The sequence below is a fragment of the Ptychodera flava genome, chromosome 4, assembly GCF_041260155.1.
Source record: "Ptychodera flava strain L36383 chromosome 4, AS_Pfla_20210202, whole genome shotgun sequence".
NCBI lineage: Eukaryota > Metazoa > Hemichordata > Enteropneusta > Ptychoderidae > Ptychodera > Ptychodera flava.
The window spans coordinates 40778375-40804547 of NC_091931.1; the positions used below are offsets into that span (position 1 = coordinate 40778375).

Consider the following 26173-nt stretch of genomic DNA (forward strand, 5'->3'; position numbering starts at 1 on the left):
CGCGGGCAAGAAGGAATCCATTGAGCGTGTTTTTCAGTTCATGGAACACAGAGAGAATGTGCCACATAATAATGTGAAAAATGCAAAATTAATTATGTTGTCAAAGTTTTAAACAAACAAGGACACTATAAATAGTTATGAATGTCTCTTATCAGTGACCTTTTAACCCTTGTCTGATCGAACAACAAGTTATGATTCAACACACAATATGACTGTACACAGTATTAAGGTGAAGTGGCGTACTTTACCAGAGCAAGGTGTTGGACTTGTTGCGGTGCTGTCGTAATGTAAAGTCTGTAGTGAAGGTATACATTTCTCCAACAGAAGCCCAACCCTACGGGTAAATAACTGAGCTCATATTTTGGTATTGATCGGGTCTCCTGGCAGGAAAGACCAAGCCGCCTGATAGACGAATTATGTTGCGAACTCATTGCTGAACGTATTTGGTAGATTAAGCTTATATCACAGCCAGAACTGACTTGGATGTATGACTTGGCTTGTACTAAATCTTACTTTCAACGGTACGACATATCACTTCCGTCCTTGAACGATCATCAGAAACTGTGCAAACGTGGCGTTCCAAATTTAAGCCGTATTTGGCTCGAAAAAACGAGCATTATAATTTTAGGAATACGAGAGCGACAGTGCACATTAAAAGTTTAAGCATGTGCCCATTGCGAATATTGTTTTTATTCGGGAGTGGCGGGGGGGGGGGGTATCACTGGTGACAGAAAAACAACACCTGTTTGAGTACATCTAATTAGGGCACGGTACCCCGTCTACCCCGTCAGTTACTTTACACCGTCAACGCCGCAGATGTCTAACAGGGTCTTTTCTGGCTTTGTTAGCATAATGACCGTTCAATTATTTCTGTAGAAATTCCAATATTCAAAATGCTTAATTTGCATGCCCAGAATGCAATATGAATAAAGTGTTGTGATAATAAGTTAATAAATATGAGAATGCATCTCGTAATGGTAAATATTCTTCATCGATTTATTGTGTGGTTCACCGCAAAGTTTGCCACTTAAAGTAAAAAAGTGATGTAAAGACATGCTCGGTTTCCAGACCAACTCGTCCAGAAAATCGCAAAAATGCTAAGAGTACTTCTGATATTATGTTAAACTTCCTTAGAATACAATGTCTGTGCTCCAGAACTGAATGAAAGCACTAGATACAACCATTAACATATTCAAGGCATGGGAAATTGACACCATGTCTTCTACACCCAAAGACAAAGTTTAAGTAAAATGTTTGATGTCTTGAAAATTCTAAATGAAATAACAGCTAAAATATATCATATCTGACACCAGCAAAGTGATATATGAAAAGAGAAATTACAGCAGAGGGAAAAACTCACAGATCTGCCGCTGCTGTAAAGAGATTGAAAGTTAATGAGAATTAGGATGTTAAGTTACGCTGAAAAAACAAAAGACAATGTTATGTTACAGAGTAACCATTGCACCATTTGAAATTCTAGTCCAAAGTCACATAAATGCCAAAAAATTTAAGGTTGCCGCATGAGTATGATTGTTTACTGCTCAATTTTTCTTCTTGTTCACTGATGTTGAATTATCCGTCTAGAAACTTGAAGAGGCGGATTTACATCCCCGCAAAGTGCAAGATTGGGGTGGGGTGTTAAGCAGTTTCACACTTAACACCTGCACAAAACATACTTGAAAAGGATGCGTGAAGTTAAAATACATCTCGAGGACAAATATTTGGACTCTCAAACTTTTACAATTCGTTCCCGATCACCAATCGTGGGAGTATTTTGAAAGCTCTTGGAGTAAAGAAGATTTTCACCGTCTCTCAAAATTCGCAAATTTTATATTTTATCAAAGAGTCAAAATAGGGATGGCAGCCATTTTGAATTTAAAATATCGGTCAAAATTAGGTAATTTTTTTCTTTGATTTGGTAAGAGAATGGTTGGAATTTTCATTGAGGAAAGTTTGTAGAAAAAGTAAGTCTTTCATTTTTGAGGGGTGTGCTACCTTGAAATCTGATTCTGTAGGTCATTATTTTGATCCAAAACAAAGTGTGAAATCAAATCTTTTCACTCATCCCAGCTACCGTGTGCTGCTTGTGAAGTGGTCGAGTAAATTTTAAAGGGACAATGGACTTGTTCTATATCTGGATTTTCTCAAATATTTTCCCTTTTCCCCACAAAGTTTGCTCAAAGTCTTTATTTGGACAGGTTGTCTTTCACGCCTCTGGAACCAGACAGTAATAGTGGTGGGAAAATCAACACTCTAAATTACTTCCATTGCAGAGGAGAGTGCTTGCATTTCAGATGCAAATGTCACAAGTTAAAGTGCACGACTCTAGAGTGACAATAGAAAATCCAGTCAGGTACTGCATACATCAGTTAATCACACCACCTTTGCCCATCATGTGTTTTGCTCCAGACAAAGAAACACTGAATGTTTGCCTGGAGATCTGTTCATGGATAACACAGAGGGTGCCTGGCGTTCTTTATTAAAAGAAACTAATGAAGTCGACAGCACAGTGCAAAAGGGACGAAACTCGTCTTTTTTGTCAAAAGCTTGTTTTTCACGTTTTTATCCAATGACATAAAATGCATCATTATCAAACTTTTGAAACGCCTAATATGCATAGTAGAGTCCCGTAGTAAAATCTCATTATGAAATATCAATGAAGAGATTTCCACATGTGCAGATTAAAATGTCAGGTCTTTCAAGCCTATTTCCTTTGTTCTTCATATTGCAGGAAGGCAGAATCACATCTCTCCGCTCCTTGCCTTGCGGTCACCAAAGTGCACGGAAAACAGCATTTATTTAAGACAAAATCACCATGCAACGTTTGGTGCACAGCCATGGTTGAGAGAACTACTCTTTTCAGTGCTGTCAATGGATGTTTTACTTAAAATCAACAATCGTGATACATGAAATGACGGCTGGAAATGTTTTAACTGACCAGGGGTTACTGCATGAAGCAAGGAGTACAGTTATAACGACACATATCAGCACATATAGTTTTGTAGTAAGCATAAATTATGATGTACTGACTGATTAACAACAAAACAAACACCATACCACCCTGAAGGTTATGAAACTATTGATTGGCAGAAAAACAATTGATAACGTTGCTGATAGAAGATGACAGCTATCTTTTCATATCCTGCACTCAGTGATTGGACACAGAATGACAATACAAAACCATTTATTTGAACGTTGGGCGAACTACAATGAGAAGCAAAATAATCTTGACAAAATGACAATATTGTCATTTCACTGTTCAGCCTTCAAAAAAGTTTTTTGGACAAGTTTTTGTGCAAGTCACACCATTAATGGTTGTGTTCATCATTATGTGCATAAACCACACATTTTAAACACATTTTAAGACTTGAAGACTCTCATTTTATCAGTTGAAAAGCCTTCCTGTAGTTATAACTTGTCAGAGCTGAGACCAAAATGTATTGGTGAAGTTTGTACCGAGGCTGTTTTGACACCAAACACCATTAGATTACATAGCTGACAGCTTGTCTTTATTCTACCTGTGTAAACTAGACAACTCCTGTGGACATCTGTCCTACGGGTGTTTGGCACTGACAGCTTTATTGTCTTGTAAAATTGCCTTGACAACCAAGAAAATGAAAAGTACACATTAAGAGAGCTGGGAAAAATGTAAAGCTGACCTTTAATGCTAAAAACTTGTGTAAAGAAGACTGTGATTAAAGAATTGGAGAAACCCATGAAGTTCTGCACAGCAATGTCTCACATGACAATACATTTTGCTATAACAGAAAGACTACGATGTCACACCTGAGAGATATACACAGCAAAAAATAGCAATTCTTAGAATATTGCTCAAATTTTATTGAATAAATTCTTGACAAACTCCTTTTAGGATGACAAAACTGAGAGGAGAATCAGGACACCATTTGTCAGAGCATCAAACTGACATATCACAGGCAATGCTTGAAATTCAATGTGGCAGCCACAGTATGACAGCGACTGTTGATTTTTCAGAAGACATGGCGGAAGGTCATGCCATACTACAGCTTGCATCCAATGAACTTACCATTCCACTTCCAAGTTGACTATGCCACACATGTACTTATGGGGGCAAACAATGGTAAGATTTCATGACATTCAGGACTGTTACCACCTGGGTGTTTTTTTTCACCCACTGAAGGCTATCTTTAATCCCAGCTAGTGATAAGTCTCAAGGCAGTAACCTTCCTAATAACAACACTGTTGCATATTTCTGACTGTTCCAATATTCCAATGTACAACATTTACATGACATGCGTATTTCTGTACATTTATTTTGCTTTATCTCTAAAATCTGAAAGTTTTTCCAAAACACAGGCACTTAACATCACAGATGCAAAGAATGTTTTCTATTGAAACATTTGTCATATTTCCGAGAAAGAAACGCTCTGGTCACCTGCATTTTTTAATAAATTTGACAATTTATTCAAATACTGTAGCTTGGTATATGACAAAATGTGTACATTCATACGGTGGACACACAGAATCAAAATTTCCCAGAACTGCAAGAGTTTATCATTTTTTTCATGTAACTCTCTCTTTAAAAAATACTTTATAATGCACCTGAAGACAGTGATCAATAAAACCCTGAAAACAAAACAAGATTGATTATTGCATCCCACCGGGATGCTGTAATTGCATTGATAATGAGCTCTGTGTTGAAATATTTTACAAATATTGCCCTCATTGTGTAAAGTCCATGCCCCCATACTCTGACCCCCCCTTTAACCCTTTCACCACCATGGATTTGCCCAAACTTCTTGTACTAATAGTAATTGTGGACCCATTTACAGGGATTTGGGGGTGAACAGGTTAATCTTCCAATCTCTGACGATGACTACATTCCACTGTAAGCTGGTCCACCTCCTGCTTCCGGTACGACCCAGTTGATGTTCTGACTGGGATCTTTGATGTCACATGTCTTGCAATGCACACAGTTCTGAGCGTTTATCTGCAGTCTCTGGCCTTCACCACTTTCAAGTGGAACATACTCGTACACACCTGGGCACAGAAAAAAGGAAATAAACATTTGCTTTCACTCATAACATGATTTTGACAAAATTACCAACATTTCTTTTCCCAATATGACTTATCTGAAACCTATGAAATTTTAGGTATATAATCCATAGAGGGAAAAAATGTATTAAGGTAGTATGCGCCTTGAAGTGAAAGACATAAACTATCACTCAAACTTTTCTCAAAGAAACTTACAACCATTCTCTTTCAAAATAAAGAATATAAATGAGGGGTCACCATGCAAATTTTGGAAATGGAGGAACAAATTTATCGACATTTTATTCCAACAAATGCAATTCAAAATGGCCGTCATCCCTGTGTTTATTCTATGAGGAAAAATTAAATTGTTGATTATCATAAAACTAAGCCGTTGAAAACTCTAATTAATCCAAGAGCTTCCAAAAGAGCCCCTAAAAGTGGTAGACCAGAAAAAAACTGGAAAGATTTGAGAGTCTGAATATCTGTCCCTGAGGTGTATGCTACCTTAATTGTCAATCAGAGTCAATGTTACTCAACCTTGGTTACAAGGTCCAAAACATCAAATAATAATATTCCAATTACATGCTATGAAACGCATAGCAGGAGTACAATTTATTGGATTAACAGGTTCAAGGACTGTAACACTAAAACAAAATTGAAAAACCCAATGGAAGTACATGAATGCTAGCTACTGTTGTATTTGAAATTTCAATAGAGCTCTGACAGGCCTGCATTTCTTCAATTAGCCCACAAGTAACCTAGCATAGGAAATCAATTTTGTTGATTTATTGGTACTGGGATATATACTGATTTTCATACTATTACTACCTCCTTACTGTCCCTATCAAAAAATCAGTTTACAACTCAAAAATATGTCAGATTTTTCATCTTGTTGGCAGATATAACACAGGAACAGAATTAAGAACTTAAAATGAAATTAAGTTTACAAATTTTCACTCTCTTTCATCACCAAGTTTTGGAATAATCCTATTCTTTTCAATGGTGTGGTTGATTCTATGTACACAAAAAAGACTGGATGAGCATATTACTGATATGATATAGTCAGCTGTACCTGCTGGACAAAACCTTTGTTCTGGTCCATCATAGATGGCTAGATTTCTGTTGACAGGCACGCTGTCGTCACGTAACGTCAAATGAGCTGGCTGGTCGTGTTCGTGATTCGTACCGCTCAGAGCCACAGAGCTCAACAAATCAAAGCTGATATTATTGTCTGGTTTGGGATAATCAATAGGCTTGCACTCCGACGCCGGTTTCAATGAATCTGCATCACGACCTGATAGAAACAGAAAATAATCGAGAACAAAAATACATGAGATCAATTTATCTTGAAATGAGATCTAGCAACTGAAATGGAATTGTACAGAGATCACGGGTATGGTTGTATAGATTTGTATTGATGCTGTAATGGGATTTGATGAAATGCACACAGATGTACAAATTGGAGTTATTGTAATCTGTTCACGCTAGTTTGACTATCGTGTGGACAGATGCAATTAGCCATAATGTCATTGTGGGAACTGAACAGTTGGACTGGAAACTCAGCAACTGCTAGTTCTTGGATGAAATACATAGCGCTTGAAATCAATTTGCATAAAAGATTCATGACATCCTCTACAATATTGCCAGAGATGTGTTGGTATTATATTTTGGGGGATTTCTAATGGTGTTCTTAATCAAAATGCAAATATCTAATGTTGGCACTGAGTGGATTTCTCGGTTAGTATGGACAAGCAATTTCACATCATATTTGTCAGTGAGAGTATCAATACATAATAAGAATGTTTGGTTATTTTTTTTTAATGAATTTCAGCAAGGCAATAGCCATATTGCTTCTTGAAATATCAGCTAAGCAACCTCTTAATGAATTTTGTGCAACATCTTTGCTTTTTCTTTTTTTATTATACATGGTTAATCAACGATTAAAACTGTAAACAATTGCTAATTAACAATTGCTATTTGAAACAATGCAAAAATTAATATAATAAGACCATCATGATTTTTTTTTTTTGGGGGGGGGGGGGGGGGGGGGGGGGGGGGGGGGGGGGAACGGACACTTTCTTTAGCTCTCCCATCCTGAAATGTTTCTTGGTAAGAAGTAGTGTGTATGCAATTAGTGATGAAGATTATTCTGGATGTGCAGCATAAGGAATATAAAATATTAAATCGTTACTAATAAATGATTTCGGATTAAGGAGGAACTTTACAGATATAAGTCATGACAAAATTGAACAGTACATTTTGTTTGAAAACTAACCTTTGTGCTTCAGTGTCCATGGTTCCTTCCCTCGGAGTAAATACACAAACATACCAGTGTAGGCAATGGTTCCGTAAATGCCGAGTGGGTTGTGGAATGAAGGCCTTACATTCCGGACCTGGTGCAGTTCTTTCCAAATCCAGCTATCGCGCAATCTGCTTTCATAGTCATCAACAAATATTCCTGCAGAGTGTAAGAACAGAGAAGGCTTTTATTTGTTTTTGTAATTTTGAACAAAAAAAAATTACAGCTTTTGTTTCTCATCCAGTAGGGTGCATCTATCAAGAAAAAGAATGCAGTGACTGCTTTTTTTATTTATGTGACTCATCTGTAGGCCATGGAAATGAAAGAAACTAAATCTTTGAATGGTAAAGTCTTTACAGAACTTTGCCATAGATACTTGTATTGCAGTGCACTGTCGATTTTCCATTCATTATTTACAATCAAACGTGAAAAAATGGTGAAATTAGCTTATCTGGATTGACATGCATGACAATGAGAAACAAACCCTCTTCTATTTTATTGGCCTTATTACTGTTCTGGTTGAAAGTACATGTTGTGTTAAGCATGAGTGACCCCTTTCACCCATCCAGAAAAGGTAACTGATAGGATTGTACAACAGCTCACAAATCACGACAACCACGCCATAAAAAGGGACTGCCGTTTTTTGCGGCTGGTTAATCACCCTTTCCATCTTCCTCAACAATTATCACAAATGTTTTCTAAATTGCCCCCACTGCATGTTGTCACTTGCCTTAATTTTGCACATATTTCATCCCTGGCCTGGCCCTCTGAGCGAAAACATTGAGAACAGTGACCTTGGCATGTATTACTCATGCAAACTATAGAGGGCGCTTCATGACTTGCACATAAAGTTCAAATAGTGAATTTTTTATTGGGGATGGGAGGGGGTTTGTACTCAGTTCATTGGTGAACTTCACTGTTGCACCTATTTTGGTGACCAATTTTTTTTTGCAAGGGTGCATTGAACAGAAAAACTGCACACTCCTATCAAAAAAATTTTACAAACTTTATAATCCGCACTCTTTCCCATGCTCGTGTCCTGCTCAACAACAAAACTTTTATTGAAAATAATAACATTCTACCCTAAATTTCCCCTTGAATAGTGAAGAAAAAATTTACAAATTATTACACTTTAGATAAAATAAACACTTCACTCTTTTGAAATTAGGTTTTAACCTAAGCAAAACACTTTCATGTGAGGAAGTTACATGCAGCAATCTGCAATGGTCCTTAAACTGATTTTGTGCATATTTGTTTTCAGTATTACATGTGCTGTATTATTTATTACTGAACTTCACAAATTAAATGAGTAGTAACTGTAGCTTTTCATTCCATTTTTCACAAATTTTGTTTTTAATACCAACCATGTTCTTCTTGTTGAGATACACAGTATTCAGCTTGTCAACTAAGCCTGTACATATGCAGACTGCAAATTTTTTTTTGACAAGTGAATTCTGGTTCGGACCAATTCAGATGTTAACAATAACAGTCCATTCTGCACATATAGACACTGTGTTGATGAGTTAGATATTTGGTATTTTAACATGCTTTAGGGAGTAGAAAAACAACTTGCAATTGACACAAAAAACAAAAATAGGGACAAAATAATTAAAGATTACATGTACTAGCCCTTTAAAAAACACTGACTTGGATCATCATATGTCATCACAGAAGGCAACCTTTCAAATATATAGAGAATTGTACTAACCTTGCGTGTCTGAACTGAGGTTTTCATTGGTCAGTTTTTCAAAGATGCTTTCAGCAGCGATCATACCACTCTTCATGGCTGTGTGTGTTCCTTTGATTTTGGGTACATTCATAAATCCTGGACTGCAGCCAATGAGTAAACCCCCAGGGAATGCTAACTTAGGAATGCACTGTGAATATCAAATGTACCAAAATTTTATATCAGTCTTTCTTTTCATGAACAATTGCTAGTCATAGTGGTAGACTACTGAACTGAAATCATTATTTTGAATATTAACCACAATTTTAGAAATTTCTTGGGAGGATGAAGTCAACAGTAAGACATGAAATGTTGTCTTTCATCTTTTCAATGGCTTTCAAAAATTATAAACACTGTCAGTTTCTCCAAGAAGCATACACTATATCCTTTGAAAACAATTTTTTTTTCCACTAGAAAAAAACCAAGAGAGTTCACAGGATGGGTTTTTTGTTTGAAGCACTTGGAGTATTACATTAACATCTCTGAGCTAAATTGTTATTATTAACAAAATTTGGTAAAACACTTCAGGTATTTGAGAAACGAATTGAACAACTGCAAGACTTTAATAGCTACCTGCAGACCTCCTTCATTCAGAGCTCTGGCACCGTATGATATCCTCTTACCGCCCTCTAGCGTGGGTTGGACGGAAGGATGGTGCTTGAATCTTTGGAATTCTTTGAATGGACTGAGGTATGGATTAGAGTAATCTAATCCCACTACAAATCCCAGGGCGATTAGTGGACTGCCCTCGTCAAGGTGATAGAGAAATGAACCACCATAGGTGTGTCGATTCTGAAAAGACACATGTAAAGAGACAGTTATTTCAAACATGGATTTGTCTTAAAGTAGTATGCGCCTAGAAAGTGAAAGACTTAAACTTTTGCTCAAACTTTCCTTAAGGAATCTTTCAACCATTCTCTTTCAAAATCGAGTATAAAAATCGGGGGTCACCATCCAAATTTTTGTACCAGAGAAACAAATAACCCAAGATTTACCGATATTTAAAATTCAAAATGGCCGCCATCCCTGTGTTAACTCCGTGGAGAAAAATAAAATTTTAGAATTTCAAAAAACTAAGCCGGTGAAAAGTTTTCTTACATCAATTCTTAAAATGAACCTCCACAAGTGGTATATAAGAAAAGAATTGTAAAAGTGTGAGAGTCACTGAACTTTGTTTGCCCGAGGTGCATTACACCTTAAGTCTATCAGCCATTTGCATATCGAAAACTTCTTGTAGATAGATTTAGAATACCCAAGTGGGTAGTTTTGAGTCCTAAAACAATGGCGAGAGCCTAGAATAAAGTTAGGTGTTATTTCAAACAAGAAACAGTCATGTCAATGATATTTGCCATCATCATGCCTTTTATTCAAGTTGTTTAACCTATTCACCCCAATGCCCAGTTAATAGGTCCACACTCACCACTGATAACAATAGGGTTGGGCAAAACCAGGGTAAAATCAAGAAGTTTACCGAAAATTTTTCCTATCCACACGAACACTCATTGCCACTCATAGTGTCTAGACAACTTAACAAGTCCTATTTATTTTTTATTTTTTTTATATGACTAATACAAATTTCTGAAAAACGAGCAGGAAGAAATCACTGTTACATGAATGACACTACAATATTAGGAAACCATTAACATGATTACATCAAACAAACAATTGGGTATATATAGGTATGACTGCATTCACTTTACAGCGTCCACATGACCATGGTATGATAGGAGCCTTACAACAGCAGGTACATACAGAGGGTACAAATCACTGGAGATGTTGTCCTCATGAATTATTGTATGAATAGATAAATACTGTAAAGCTTTGTGAACTTTGCTCAGGACGGATTGATTTATGAACTCTAAATGTTTTACTTATTAACTGAGTTTTCATTGATTTTCCATGGAGTAGGTCATAAACCCATAAAGGACTCATAAAACCAGGCCTTGCATTCAGCAATGTGATAAAAGTCTGGACAGTCCTTCAGTGACTGTACTATCAGTGGAAATACTGATGATGTCATAGCACATGGCTTTGATATGAAGCATGAATTGACAATTCGAAGGTAAGAAGAAGTTTAATACTTTGTTGGAAATGATTAAAGCTCTCTCAAATTGCCTGTATGACGGCGCTGCAGCTAGCTACAAAACAGGTTACATCATCGAGATTTAAAGGCAAGGAACCCACCTTGAGGTTAATTGTTGAGGTTAAAATTACATTAAAGTTTTTCTTTCTTTCACACTTTCTGTTTTCAGATCATTCCTTGATGCATTTTTTTTCGACGTTCAATCTTGACTGTGAACTTATCCCATACCAAAGTTTCATTTCATGAAAAAAATTAACTTTTGAAAGATCATTTACATCACTGAGTACAAGTTAACTACAAAAAACTCTTTTAAAAATGGACTATTCAATCTCATTAAGGAAAAAACTAGATGATACACACCAAAGTCACTATTACTCACCAGTGGCCATCCCACAGTGTGTTCAACACGTCCTGGAAAATGATTCTTGGGATCTATTTCCCATACCTGTCAAGAAATCAAACTAGCATTAAAAATTTCCAGCTTTATTTTTTGATGAGTCAAACAATTCATCCAAGGTTTCTGAACACAATGTCCTGAAGTTGCCAGCACAGCCTTGGACAGTGATGCACAAAAAGTAGTGAAATTACTGATAAATTGTCATATTTGGTATGCTGTCCTTGGTAGACAGTAATCTGATTAGATAGGTGTCCACAAAGATTGATTTATAATATTTGAATTATATATAAATGCATATGATGCAGATATCTTGCTAGTAATATTCAAACAAGATGCACTGATGACCATTACAACAAATTATCACTTCAACAAAAGCTTTTCAACTTTTTGGCAGCTTGATGTGGTATTTTGTCACTTTCATATGTGCCGTTCATTTCATGAAAAAGAAGTGAAAATCATACATGAAGGGTTCAGAGAGCAATATCGAAATCTATCAAATCCCTTATTTATTTCTACTAAATCGATCGATCCTTGCAAGTTTACATGCATTGGAATGTTATCACTTTGCTTCGACATTTGACATAACTTCAGACGATAAAAGATCTCACCTCTTTGATTCCTATCGCGTACGTCTGTGGTTGGCAGTTCTCTCGTAAATTAAGTGTGCTGTACAGTTGTTTAGCGAGGTGGCCGTGACAACCCTCACCGAACACCGTCACTTTGGAATGGAGCTCCATGCCACGTTCAAAGGTCGCCTGGACAGGGAATGGAAAACAATGAATTCACCTATACATATACATGTGTGTTGAAGGAAAGTACAATTTTGAAATTGTCAACAACTGAGAATGGCAATGCTGAAGCCAGACATATCTGATAAATTCAATTCTTTTTCAACAACCAAATGTTACATTACATTGCAATACATATATATATATATATATATATATATATATATATATATATATATATATTGGAAACAAACAGATGACACTTTAATTAAGGGGAGAAGAATAGGTAGTAGAATGATATGGAAGAAGATGGTGCATGTTATAAAACATGTTTTTATTGGAAATGCAGAAATGGCAATGCTGAACGCCAGACATATCTGATAAATTCAATTCTTTTTCAACAACCAAATGTTACATTACATTACAATATATATATATATATATATATATATATATATATATATATATATATATATATATATATATATATATATATATATATATATATATATATATTATATATATATATATATATATATATATATATATATATATATATATATATATATTGGAAACAAACAGATGACACTTTAATTAAGGGGAGAAGAATAGGTAGTAGAATGATATGGAAGAAGATGGTGCATGTTATAAAACATGTTTTTATTGGAAATGCAGAAATGCATGTTTTAGGCTGGAAATAGCCTGACCTGGAAAGGTCGAGTTTTACTATCTCCAATGCATCAGTGTTGGGTCGAGAATTTGTGTAACTCATAAAAACCTCATAAAATAGCCTCACTAGCTATAACAGTGCTGTACACCTTGCCAAAGAGGGCGCTCTTTCGAGGTTTGCAGCCTTTCCACAAGAAATATACCCACCAGCATTTTCTGTAACATCAGAGGTCATCCAATTAAAAGCAAAACAAGCTGGCTAATATGATTTGAAATTAGTGTACCAGTATTTGTAGTTTCATGTTTTAAACGAATATTTTAAAGACAAATTCATTCGATAATTCATTACAAAAACACATCTTAAGCCTACCTTGGGTGATCCATCTTTGGCAATTCCTACATCAGTGGTGGCAACTCCCTTGACACTACCATCCTCATGGAATAGAACCTTGAAAAAAATATCACAACATTGTTATCAATCTAGCAGGGTGGTTCGCTATCTGATACAATAAAAATCTTCCAGATCATTGGAACATACATGGAAATGTACAAGCGAAATGTTAACTTTTTTCTCTTTTTTGAAGGTTGCTAACGATAATTGACAAAACAAATCTTGAATGAATCAGTAGAGACTGTAAAATAAGTCTAAATCTTTCCTTGCTCCAGTATTTTGTTCATAAAAGCTATTTGCATGAATATCTTCTGACATGATGGCAGTAGGTTTATAGACTGTAACATTATTAAGGGATGATTAGAAAAACATAGTCATTTTATTTAAAATTACGAGTAATGACATTCTATCATGACAGCTCTGCTTTGATAGTTATCATACTTGGAATCTTAAATTTCTATGACCATATTGTTGAAAATATGAAGTCTGGTAAGCTTTTGTTTTTTCCTTCACAGTTTTTAGTCACATACAGAGACGTTGCTGGAATGAGACAATCATACCCACACAAACCGAACTATCTGGATAACCATAACAGATATTGAGCTCACTAGCTGGCTTACAAGGCTGGATACTAACCTCACTAGTTGTATCATCTGAGTAAATAACTAACCTCACAAGTTGGATAACCAGGGTAGATATTGACCCTTTTGAGCGCCAACGTCAATTTTTGTCGCCTCTATAAAATATATCCCAGTCAATTTTTTTCAGAATTTTACCAAAATTTTGATAAAAAGGTACAGCCAATGCAAGATGATGTCCATTTTGTCCAAAATTATTTAAAGACTCACGGAAAAATTCATAAAAATCGGTAAAATGTTGCACTAAAATTTTGGTGGGAAAAATTACAGCTCTCAAAGGGTTAGCCTCACTAGCTAAATAACAAGGATAAATACGAACCTCACAGGCTGGATAACCAGGGCAGATATTAACCTCACAAGCTGGATAACCAGGATAAGTACCAACCTAACTAGCTGGATAACTTGGATAAGTACCAACCTCACCAGCTAGATATTAAACCAGGGTAAATGCTCACCTCACTAGCTGGATAACCTGGGTAGATCTCCACACCAAGGGCCTCTGCTTGCTCTCCTAGCCAGTTCACAAAGTTGCCAAGCCGTACTATGTAGTTGCCATGGTTATTCATTGGTAGACCTATTGGGAGTAAAGAGGGTGGGTCTACAACAATGTTAATTACAAGTATTGATACTGGTGATCTAGCTAGAGTTATGGTTCAGAAGGGGTGCTCTGCCTGTATTCAGAACTTTCAGGATGTTGTGTTACTAATTTCTGGATCTGTTGGAAATGGCATGGAACTGAACAAAGCACCTGACGCGGCAACAAATTAACAACATATATTGTTGTAATCTACATGTTGACACTTTGTTTTGGGAAACTTATAGTGTAATAATTCACAAAAACATGATTTGTTATCCTCAAATTTGCTTTTTATATTTTGACTGTGGTGGACTTAACAATGTCACTTATTAGCTTTCACGTTTTGTCTCACTGAAGACTCAGGTTGAAACTATGCAAACAGTGCTGGCACATAAAAGTGAACGTACAATCCTTTGATACATGAAGATACCTTATGCCTGTCTAAAACATTGACATTTGTCAACATCAAACATAAAATCTGCAAGAGGTATTCATCATACATTTAGCATCATTTTGTGAAATACTAGCAGCCACAATGACAGATATTGTGAACTTTTATGCTTACACATGGAGAAATGTATGCTTTCAAGTTTCAGCTGTTCTTACTTACAGATACAGAGATTGGGTAAATTTGACAAGAATCTTGAAATGGAAAAGAGATACTGCGCAAACTGTCACAGACACGTGGTGACCTGAGCAGCATTTGCCGTAGAGGGCGCTGTTCATTGTATTTCTCTACTTTTTTGCATATTCTGACTCTTGAAACAGTTTGTGGCAGGGTTTTGTGCCCTTGTTTTTCATGAAATGCTATGCAATCCTTGGCATGCTTAAAAAAATGCAGAAACAACTCAAAACACGTGACCATTTCTGTCCCTTCCCCTGACACCTTACCCATTTGTATGTGTGTACATGTTCTGTTGAGATTAATGCTCTGACCCCACTACACTTTTTTACTGCGTTGTATCAAATATAAACACCATGCCATAACAACATTGTAACACAATTCAGCATTTTCCAAAAGCAATGGTTAGGGGACAACAAGGCCTAGTTAGTTCAATATTTTCAAAATCCAGTGTAAATAAGCTGGCAGATTAGCACACCTTTCTAAAGCATTTCTAGCTAAACCACCAGTACCCCCATTTGAAAATTCACTGATGATCAGTGCCTTCTACATCCACTGCCTTTATCAAACCTTGAAACCGTCTATGGGAAGAATTTTATTCCTCTCTGGGTAAAAAGCAAAGCTTTTTTTTGAGCCAGGTTCAACTTCATCATGCGTTTGGCAATTGTGCGGCACCTGTTGAAAAACTTCACATAGAGACACAGACATTTGTACATGTTATTTGACTTTTTAGCACATTGACAATATTTGTGGAAACAATTTTGTCATATAGAATACCAGTAACAGATGTCTTGTAAGGACTATGGGAGGATTTTTTTTTTTCCTTCCACCCTTCCAGACTCCTTGTATAACCCCATTATTTGCAAGGGAGAGCTGTCTCTGCATACTGGTAATCAGGTGGAGAAGATATCACATTTGTTGACAAATAAATTATCATAGCAAAAATACTGTCAACAACAAATTGGTCACTTTACCATATTCTTACAGTACATTTACCAATGATTTTGACGATGAGATACAGCTGGATATTGATACACTACCTAATTAGGTTTGTCAGTTTGCTCGCGAATTTACCCTTTAGTGGTCAACTTTTACAACTTTGCGCCAACATTAGACAGACTAAAACAGCAGGTGACGCAGCAAGATGTCTGTAAACTAATTTACTATGTAGTATGTTTATATCTTTACAGCAGCTATCAGTTTCAATGGTGACACACACAGAGACTGGTTGCCAAGTTTTACAAGCAGTTCAAATTCACGGAGAGGTGGTAAAAGAACCAGGTTACTGCAAATTTATATAGACTCAGAGGACAGTGTTCTTTGTAGTTGAATATCAATAAAGTTCATGACTTCAAAAATAATAGAGTGATGTGTAAAATGAACAAACTTTACTTTGAACTGCTTGTAAAACTTGGCAACCAGTCTCTGTGTGTGTCACCATTGAAACTGATAGCTGCTGTAAAGATATAGACATACTACATAGTAAATTAGTTTACAGACATGTTGCTGCGTCACCTGCTGTTTTAGTCTGTCTGATGTTGGCGCAAAGTTGTAAAAGTTGACCACTAAAAGGGTAAATTCGCGAGCAAACTGACAAACCTAATTAGGTAGTGTATCAATATCCAGCTGTATCTCATCGTCAAAATCATTGGTAAATGTACTGTAATGTGCAGACAAAAGAACAATCACAGTATGCATATTGCTGATTCTTTGCAAGGAAGCCAAAACAAATGAATTTTGTTTTATTTTGGTCTTACCTCCATCTTTGCCATGTATTAATTATTCACACTTTTCTAAGAGCATAACTATTATTCAGAAGGTTCTAGAAACCCAAAGAAGTTTTTGTACAAAATTTGCTACAAACACAAAGAAACAGTTGTTTGACTGTACAAGATACCTGTATATTATAAGAAGTACAATCATGTACTCATCATGGTGTCTGAGTGATAAGTGCTTAGCCCTGCATTGTGAGTAATTCCAACACAAGCATATGGAGCTGGACTTGCATATCGTATCATCACAGAAACACAAACAAACAAATACAGACATCACTAGTGGAGCCTCAGATCCTATGAACATCAGGCTATATGTGTACGTGTATAAACATCATAAGATGTTTAAGCAATGAAGCACACCCAGCGACGGTATACCACAAGATTTTGACCAACTCACGACATATACGCATGAGCAATAGCAAGTGCATATATGAAGTGAACTGGTCAAAACTGAGTGGTATACTGTCTCCGGGTGTGATTTATTGCTATTATATCATAACAGTATATTGAAATTCTGGCACGGAACGTCAAAAAAGGGTTTTTACTCTTGCCAAGAGTTTGCAAGTGTACCAGCTGTGGTATATCGCGAATATACCATAGTTGTTTCTTGCATCTCAACCAATCAGATCACTGTATTTGCGCTATCAATATACTGGTATGATATAGTACTGTACAAACAATCTCATATTTGCATTCTCTTGATACCTAATCAACATTTTGTAAGTTATTGTTTTTCATTAAGGTGATGAATCACAGAGATGATAGATACCTGGTAACATTGGCACAGGAATTCTTCTTTTCTCTGTGAGTATACCAAACATGTCTTCTTTAACTGGCGTGTGTAGAGGGGCACCCTTCTCCTTCCAGTCTGGTATAAGTTCATCCAATGCATGCGGTTCAATGCATGCACCTGACAGTGTGTGACCTCCTGTTAGGAGCAAAAAGTGACCAAATTGATTAATACACTTGGTAATTAAATAAAGTATGTAATCAATTAATGTATCAACTTACAATGAGAGTATGAAGGGCAAATGATGATATAATGTGTACTGAGTGAACTATTTGGGTGAATAAAACAATTAAAGTTTATGCTGAATATTAATAGTATTGATTGCAATTTCAGGTTGTTACCAAATATAGCTGCACGCACGCGACATCGGACAATGCTTCCTAAAATTCGGACAAATTTTGTTGTTGCATTTGCGGCTGTTGTTGTAGCTTGTAGTCTGTGCCATAAACTGAACAATTTTCAGCATACTTTACCTATTTCTGAAGCTTTTTCAACAAGGCAAACCCTGAGATCGGCTCCTTTTTCTTCGCAAAGTTGTTTGAGTCGTATGGCTGCAGATAAACCAGCGGGTCCACCACCAACGATGACCACATCTGCCTCATCTGCATACCGTTCCATATCAACTTCTGCAGGGGAAGGCAAGGTGTTCAAATGTTTCGTAACCTAATCCAGTTTTGAGATTTGTGGGTGAATTGACGTCACTTACACCTCCATAGTTTTCACTTTTGATTTATTTTTCAAAAATTTATTATATCTTTGTTTCTTTTTTAACCCCAATCCAAAAATGCCCAGTGTTCACCAATTAAATACTTCCTACATGAGTGCAATGTTCAATGTTATTGTTGTTCTGTATTTAGGTCTGGACAAAAAATTCATTTGTCATCAGTACTACATATCTCACACATATTGTAACTCCGTTGACAGAAAGATGTAGAAGTGATGGCCCTCATCTCTACATTTGATGACATTTTTCTTTAGTGTGGCACCAAAATTCTGTAAAGCAAGAACCGAGTTGCCATGAGACAATGATCTATACATCCATTTCTAACTCAAGACTAACCATCTGGCCTCATACTCATGATGTAAAATGGCAATTTGCATAAGACAAATACCAACTGACTTGCAAATGGTGACACATGATGCAGTGTTTCCTAAAGAAAGCCATTAACTCTTTGAGTGCTGAAGTCAAATTTTGTCACTTTTATAAAATATACCCCAGTTACTAATTTTTTTTCAGATTTTTGCCAAAATTTCGAAAAAACTCTGTAGCCAAGTAAATGTGATGTCCATTTGATCCAAAATTATCAATAATTACAGAAAAATTCATACAAAATTGTAAAATGTTGCACTAAAATTTTGGTGGTAAAAATTACAGCACTCAAAGGGTCAACAGCTTTTAACCTTTTAGTGATTGTTGTAAATTTGTCAATAGGACTTTGTCAGTGCTTGTACCAACCCCAACTTCAACCTTCAAACTATCTTGGATCACACGGCACTGCACTCACCTGTCCATCTGCTGTCATTTTCTCTGGGTACTATGGTATAATGTGTTGTTATCTTTGGAGTTGCAGCATCACTGGACAGCCACCTACTTGATACTCTGAGCAGTTTGTATGCTGTAAATGGACAAGGCAAGACAAGGACTAGAGTTTCTGTATACTGACCAAACAGCAGCAGAGTTAGATGGGACTCCTCCTCCTTTCATACAAAATCTTCTAAAACATTTGACTTACACTTTGACTTGGGCTATTTTGGCATGTTATGATGAGCATTGCCTATTCATTTTCTTCTGAAGTATATTCTGCAATCAGAATGAAATTCAGGCAAAAATGAATGACTCAGCTGCACACATGCATCTCGTATCCACTAATATACATGTAAAGTATTTTAAGTATGAAAAAATGCATGTTCCTATGGTGTCCTGTAAGATTATCAAAGAGTAACAGGAAATTACAAAATAACCAATGTAACTGGAGTTTCTCTAATGGAGATGGCCATGTGTGATTGCTTCTCTTTTAATAATTCTCCTGAATAGGAGGATAATTATCCCTGGACGTTTGCCCACTGGACAGATATCCTGACCCTATCCCTAACCCTTGCCTTAAATAAGTCCTGGTTGTAAATGACCAGGAGGTTACCCATCCACATATTGTAGAAGGAACAGGGATTGGCTACTGGCATTCTAGGACAGCAACCCCTTGGACATTTAACCATTGGGACACATACACTGACCTTATCCAAACTTTTGCCTCAAATATGTCCAGGTGGTAAAAGACTAGGGGGTTACCATCCCAATACTGGGCAAGGAACAGGGATCAGCTACTGGCATTCAAGGACAATTTACCCAGGAACATTTACCCATCAGACACTTAACCCTATCCCGTACCCTGGTACAAACTAATTGGTGGGATAAGCCTGAATGGTAACGGTGAAGAGGTAGCCATTGTCATACCCTAACTCCAGTGATATTCATTACAGATTACACCATTGCAGTGTACTAGGCTGACCTGAGAATGGCTTCACTCAAAAATCCAATGTTGAGGACTGCTTCATTAACTTTTCTCTGGTAAATCTATCCATAACAATTTAGCATCTGACACAGTAACTGAATTATATAAATTTAATTTTCCTACAACAAATAACCATGTTTCAACTGTAATATACTTGAGCCCTTCATCATTAACCAAATGTAATGGTACTTTGACCCTTCCATTTGTATTACTATGATTGGCCTGATTTATGGTGCACCAGTGGCTCGAAGTCCACGGGTTTATTTCAAACTTTTTGAAAAATTCAGATGAAGACAATATCCAGGTTCTGAAAAAAAATGACTAAAATAGCTTTTCTGAAGACAACTTATGCTTTTTCCTGATTCATCAGAATGATGGGTGAAATTTCAAGACATAAATAGAACTTTCAATGTGTGGAAATTGCCAATCAAGTATGAAAATCATACTGACCATTGCAAAGCATTATTTATTATTTTATGGTGAATACTAGACATACAATTTTCAACAAAAATGTTAGTTGACCTGTAAGTAATGGGGCATATGGTTGAAAACAAGAACACAATGGAAGCTTTGATAAATGCCTTTAGTATACTGGTACATGTTGGTGGTGTGTGTTGATGCAAATGACGGCTTTGTGTTTCTTACATAATTTGAATTCACTTCACACAATTTGTTCATTCATTTGCTAAAAAATGTAATGAAGTGCATTCTCTATTTTCAATGTACATTTACTTCAATTTAAAAATATGATATTGTAAATATTGAAGCCTAATTGCCAAATTTAGCGTTAAATTTTGATAAACATAGAAAAGTGTAAATTTTAGTTCTTATTTCATTTCTGAAAAGACACCAGAGTATCACACATTCCATGTTCATCAGGTATATGCATGGATGCACACAATACCGTGCATAGACATATTAAAATACCTATCAAAAATGTCATTCTTGGTCAGCAAAACAAAGTTAAGATTGTCGTATTGGATCAAAGTAGAAAGGTGTTCAACACTGTACCACACTCTCTGTTAGTGTGTGTCGAGTACAATATTGATTGATTGATGATTAAACTTGGATATGTTGTACTTTCAGTATATTGTGTACAGTCAAATATCAGACTTAAAATACTTGTGTGGGATACATATCGCTGTAACTGGTTTAGTTACTTATTTGATGAATGAACACTACATTCCTTTGCTACAAATGGCTGATCTCAAACGTGTTTGTAGTACCGCGGTTGCTGGACTAATGACAATTTGTAAGGACACTGAAGCCTGAACATGTTATATAAGTTTGACCTCATAGTAAGAACAGCGACCTTTCAGCACTGAAGCAGTGCCAGACTCGGCTTTACAATTTCAAATGTCAGCTCAATGTTCCACATAAGAATAACTAGGTTATTCCATATCCAAACTGCATGAGCGTTAGCGATCAATCATTCAAAAATAGAGCCTTTTACTGGCAGTAAATTAATAACAATAGTTCCGTGGTTACATAAATATCCGACAAGCTAGGTTGTTTTTTAGGTGTGCACTCTTTAAAGCGGGATACGATTCTGACAGGTAGTGCGCTTCATTAAAATTACACATGGCAAAAGCGGTTACGAACTGAAGAAAGGCATTTCAAAAATATTCACATATGATGTTCCGTGCCTTAAAAACGTATGTACCTGTGAGCTCGCGTATACGACCTACGCGATGTCTCACGACAGGGATCTACAGCGTACAGTGAACAGCTAGCAGCTCACATATATTTTATTGAATCGAACTTAATTTCTAACCATGTATTCTAAGTCTACAAATATTACATTCAAAGTAGGCATTCTATTGAAACTTCTTAGTCTTATCCTGAGAAAAATACTCACCACTTCGAGCCGGGTTCTTCAATATAGACGCCATCTTCATTTACCTTTCGTAACTGATTTGCGACGATTTGTTACTGTTTTCCGGTAGTGGCAGAAGTCGTTAATTCTAGCCGATCGCTGTCAAATGTACTCGTTTAGCTAATCAATTCGATATGAGCATATAGCAAACAAGTTACCTTTAGATCCAGAATGCTGGGACTTTGTACCTCAATAGTGATGTACACCTATGGTAACGCGCTGTGCATACAGCACGTACAGTCAAAGCCCTTTTACGGCATTCACCGCTGCTTGGCCGGCCAGTGAAACGTGAGTTACGTGTTTCTCAGCGTTTTACGATACCCATTGCAGTGTGTCCGGGCGCACGAGTCACGTGGGCAAATGTTCAGCTTTCACGATTCAAAGTCTGAGTGCATGCATAATTTACATTAAAGAAGATCGAGGTTGCTTTGTGTGTCCGCGAATTATGCCTTCAAGTGAAGTAGGTCATTTTTTCATGACGCCACTTGCTTCTCATCTCGATTTAGGGATGGACCATTAGATCTGGGGGGTGGTCACAATGAAATTGTGAAATTTTTTTTTTTACTATTGTAAATTTCTAATTTTTTTTTGAAATTGAGATTAGCTGAGCAAATTTTTTTTTTCAGAGTAAATTTTCAGATTTATATTTTTTTTTATTAGTTCGTCGCTGTCTCCCACCACAAGCGACCGCGCAAGTGGTCACGGGGGACGGCAGGAGGGGGTTGTCCCCCCTGCCGTTGGGGCTTTTGAAAAATAGAGATTAAAATGGTGTTATTTTGTGGCACTTGGGGAGTGTTTTTGTGGGGGGGAGGTCAGGAGGGGGATGACCCCTCCTGCCATTGGAGCTTTTGAAAAATAGAGATTAAAATGGTGTTATAGAATAGAATTGATCTTTAGGGATGGACCATTAGACCTTGGGGGGGGGGGTGGTCACAATGAAATTTTGAAATTTTTTTTTTTACTAATGTAAATTTCTGAAATTTTTTTTTTCCAATTGAGATTAGCTGTGCAAATTTTTTTTTCAGAGTAAATTTTCAGATTTATATTTTTTTTTAGTTCCTTGCTGTCTGAAGATAAAGAGGGCAAAGATGTGGTGCCAAGCACCACAAGCGGCCACGCAAGCGGTCACAGGGGGGGGGAGGTCAGGAGAGGGGTGCCCCCTTCTGCTGTTGGAGCTTTTGAAAAATAGAGATTAAAATGGTGTTATTTGGTGGCACTTGGGGAGTATTTTTGCCGGGGGTGGTCAGGAGGGGGTGTCCCCCTCCTGCCGTTGGAGCTTTTGAAAAATAGAGATTAAAATGGTGTTATTTGGTGGCACTTGGGGAGTATTTTTGCCGGGGGTGGTCAGGAGGGGGTATCCCCCTCCTGCCGTTGGAGCTTTAGAAAAATAGAGATTAAAATGGTGTTATTTGGTGGCACTTGGGGAGTATTTTTGCGGGGGGGAGGTCAGGAGGGGGTGTCCCCCCTCCTGCTGTTGGAGCTTTTGAAAAATAGAGATAAAAATGGTGTTATTTGGTGGCACTTTGGGAGTATATTTTTCGGATTACACATCTTCCTCTGAAACATGGTCTTCTTGCTCCTCAGTAGCTTCCTATAGTTTTGAAAATTGACTATTTTGGTTTCCTGGCTTCCCTTTCTACTGCGTGGTGAAATGGCTACATTCACCCCACCGAACATCATGCATATCTCATGATTTACAATTGATTTTGACAAGCTGAGAAGCCAAAATAAGCTAAATAATATAGTGAATTTGCATATTTGTGTTTTGAGAGCAATTGTTGCCCTTTTTGATCAAAACATCTATTTTCTGTAGCAGCATGTCCAAATTGATTGGATGTGTATAGATGTGTTGAAATTTCAATATTTGTCTTTTTAGGGCAATTTATGCCATTCATGGTCAAAAAATCTGTATTCTCTGAAAGGGCTTGTCCAATTTCTTTGAAATTTGCTACTCAAAAACGATTATTCATGCAGATCTATTCAGTATTTGCTATCGAGAAACTTTCAAAGTTCAACCCCTTTTGTGTGTTTTTGTGTTGGGATTTTTTTGGATAGATGGCATTCTACGTAGTGTATTTTTGAATGTTAAAAACATGTGTTGCTGTTGTTTTTGAGGCTGTTTTTGAGAAAAAAGAATTGAAAATGCCTTTTTAAAAGCAAAATAATACATAATGACTTGATATGTTGTTTTATCATTATTGACGTGTTTTTGTTCAACCATTCTTGCATTCATCATTGCAATAAAATGCTGTGAAAAAAATGAACCTGATGTGGACTGCATCTGTTTACCTTGATCATAAAAGGCAAATATAACTTTCTGTCTTGACAACCATATCATAGTTTCAATGTTTTACCTAGTGTACCTGCTTGGTTTGTACGCAGGAAACAAGTAGAAAACAGGCTCTATAATTTTATAATTTTCAAGTGATCAGAATACAAAAGTCCTGAAAAGATAAGATAATCACAACTGCCAGTATAAGGGATACAGTCACTCTAAATGTATAAATTAAAATTAAAAAATGTGCCTGGAGGATGTACTAAAAATACAGAAAGTTGCTTCCTGTCGGTAAAATCTAAAAAACAATTCAAGATTTTAGAGACTTTTACAGAATTTTTTTTAACGCATTTGTCTTCTTATTTATTTTTTTTATTTTGCAAACTAGTTTGAAGATATTTTTTTTCTAACTTTCTGCTCTGATTTTTCTTTTTTTTTGACCACCCGCTCGCAAGATCTAATGGTCCATCCCTCACGTACCGCTCTTTTGGTCCAATAATAAACTTCTAGTCGTAGTAACAGCCGTTTTGATTGGCCCTTCCAAAGGGTGTGGCGAAGGCATGGCATATACAAGAACTGATACAGATAGAAGCGGGAGATGCTGAGCGAGTGTTTGCGGGGGTGATCGACACAGACGTCTCTTTACAGTCTTTACAATATAGTGTCTACTCGACTACTGTGTGATGAAAGCTGTGAGCGCCCCGTACTTCCACGGCGGTGTCCAGGTGTGCTGTGTTGGGCTTCCCTTGAACATGGGTGTACAAAAATACATTCAGTTTTTGTACAACCACGCCTTGAACGAGGCCAACTTTGACTGAACCCATATCAGCCATATGACAATGGTTTACACCATAGGGAATTGCACAGAAGTCCGTTCCCAGGGGTAGGGGTGGGGTAGGGGTGTCTTGGTCTCAGGACAAGGTTCTTCTTGCTATGGTTTAATTTATTTTAATACGTTTGACTATGATATATATTGCCAATAAAAGATTTATACCACCAACCTTTCTTTGCAGCTTTGGTGTCTTTGTCTTATTTTAGCACTGGTTTTGTTGCTTCCCAACCATGGAGGTAGGAAGAGACATGTTCCAACCAAGGAGTGTTTGGGAAGTGCCACCGTGCCGTGGGGTGACAGTGATCATATCCATGCTACGAGATAAACAATCTGCAAGCAGCTCATAGGAGTTTTTCCAGAGACCATCTTTTTTCCATCAGAGCATAGGCATAGTTAAGAAAACAACTTATTATTGGCTTGGAGGTCTTTGGTCGCTTTCCTGTACAACATGTAAAATTCTGACTGGCAGTTATTGAGATTTTCACCAAATTTACACTCGCTGCTCAAAACATAAGTATACTTTTGGTAAATGATAACTTTATATGAACAAAGTCCCATTTACAGTTTAGCATACATCTACACACCAGGTGAAATGTGCAGCACTTCTCAAGTTTTTGCAATTTGACCAGTGAATTCAAGAATGAGACATTTGACATTTTTAGACCAAAACAGCAAAAAATTGTCCCCAAAATACAAGGTTTTGTCTAAATTTGAATAAAACTAATGTATAGATCATCCCTAAGAACCTTCACATCAAATTTCAGAACAGAGATGACTTTTTGCGAAAAAAAGGGGAAAACGACCGAAAAATACAAATATGCAAAATTTATTCTTATATGAAGAAATTCAACTAAGTATACTCCTAGGATCATGCATACCAAGTTTCAAAGCAATCCAAGGGGCAGTTTCAGAGAAGACATTTTTGTAACCGAAATCAGGAAAAATTACTCCAAAACTACAAATATGAAAATA

General features: G+C 36.7%; 1 protein-coding gene and 1 long non-coding RNA gene across 3 annotated transcripts; one reads left to right on the forward strand and one right to left on the reverse strand.

Moving 5' to 3' along the window:
- Positions 1–208: 208 nt before the first annotated feature.
- Positions 209–3730, forward strand: LOC139131756 (uncharacterized). 2 transcript variants are annotated; one of them, XR_011552183.1, is made up of 2 exons: positions 209–340; positions 2732–3730. It is a non-coding gene; the product is annotated as an uncharacterized lncRNA (long non-coding RNA). The 2 variants fall into 2 exon arrangements; XR_011552184.1 differs by lacking the exon at positions 209–340 and adding an exon at positions 2199–2353.
- LOC139131755 (electron transfer flavoprotein-ubiquinone oxidoreductase, mitochondrial-like) lies at positions 3168–22551 on the reverse strand. The gene is made up of 13 exons (XM_070697978.1): positions 22077–22551; positions 19214–19324; positions 18182–18334; positions 17688–17846; positions 14400–14518; positions 13286–13363; positions 12127–12273; positions 11501–11566; positions 9612–9830; positions 9021–9189; positions 7289–7471; positions 6086–6307; positions 3168–5019 (listed from the first exon to the last, which is right to left on the reverse strand). The coding sequence occupies exons 1-13, from the start codon at positions 22114–22116 to the stop codon at positions 4856–4858; spliced, it is 1830 nt and encodes a 609-aa protein (XP_070554079.1). The 5' UTR covers positions 22117–22551; the 3' UTR covers positions 3168–4855.
- Positions 22552–26173: the final 3622 nt, after the last annotated feature.

Excerpts from the sequence above, each read along its gene's own strand:
- LOC139131755 (XM_070697978.1), bottom strand. The coding sequence starts at position 22,116 with ATGAAGATGGCGTCTATATTGAAGAACCCGGCTCGAAGTG. Across the intron at positions 12,274-13,285 it reads CCAAAGATGGATCACCCAAG|GCGACCTTTGAACGTGGCAT; the intron begins GTAGGCTTAAGA and ends TTCCCTGTCCAG. Across the intron at positions 9,190-9,611 it reads TGAATGAAGGAGGTCTGCAG|TGCATTCCTAAGTTAGCATT; the intron begins GTAGCTATTAAA and ends TGATATTCACAG.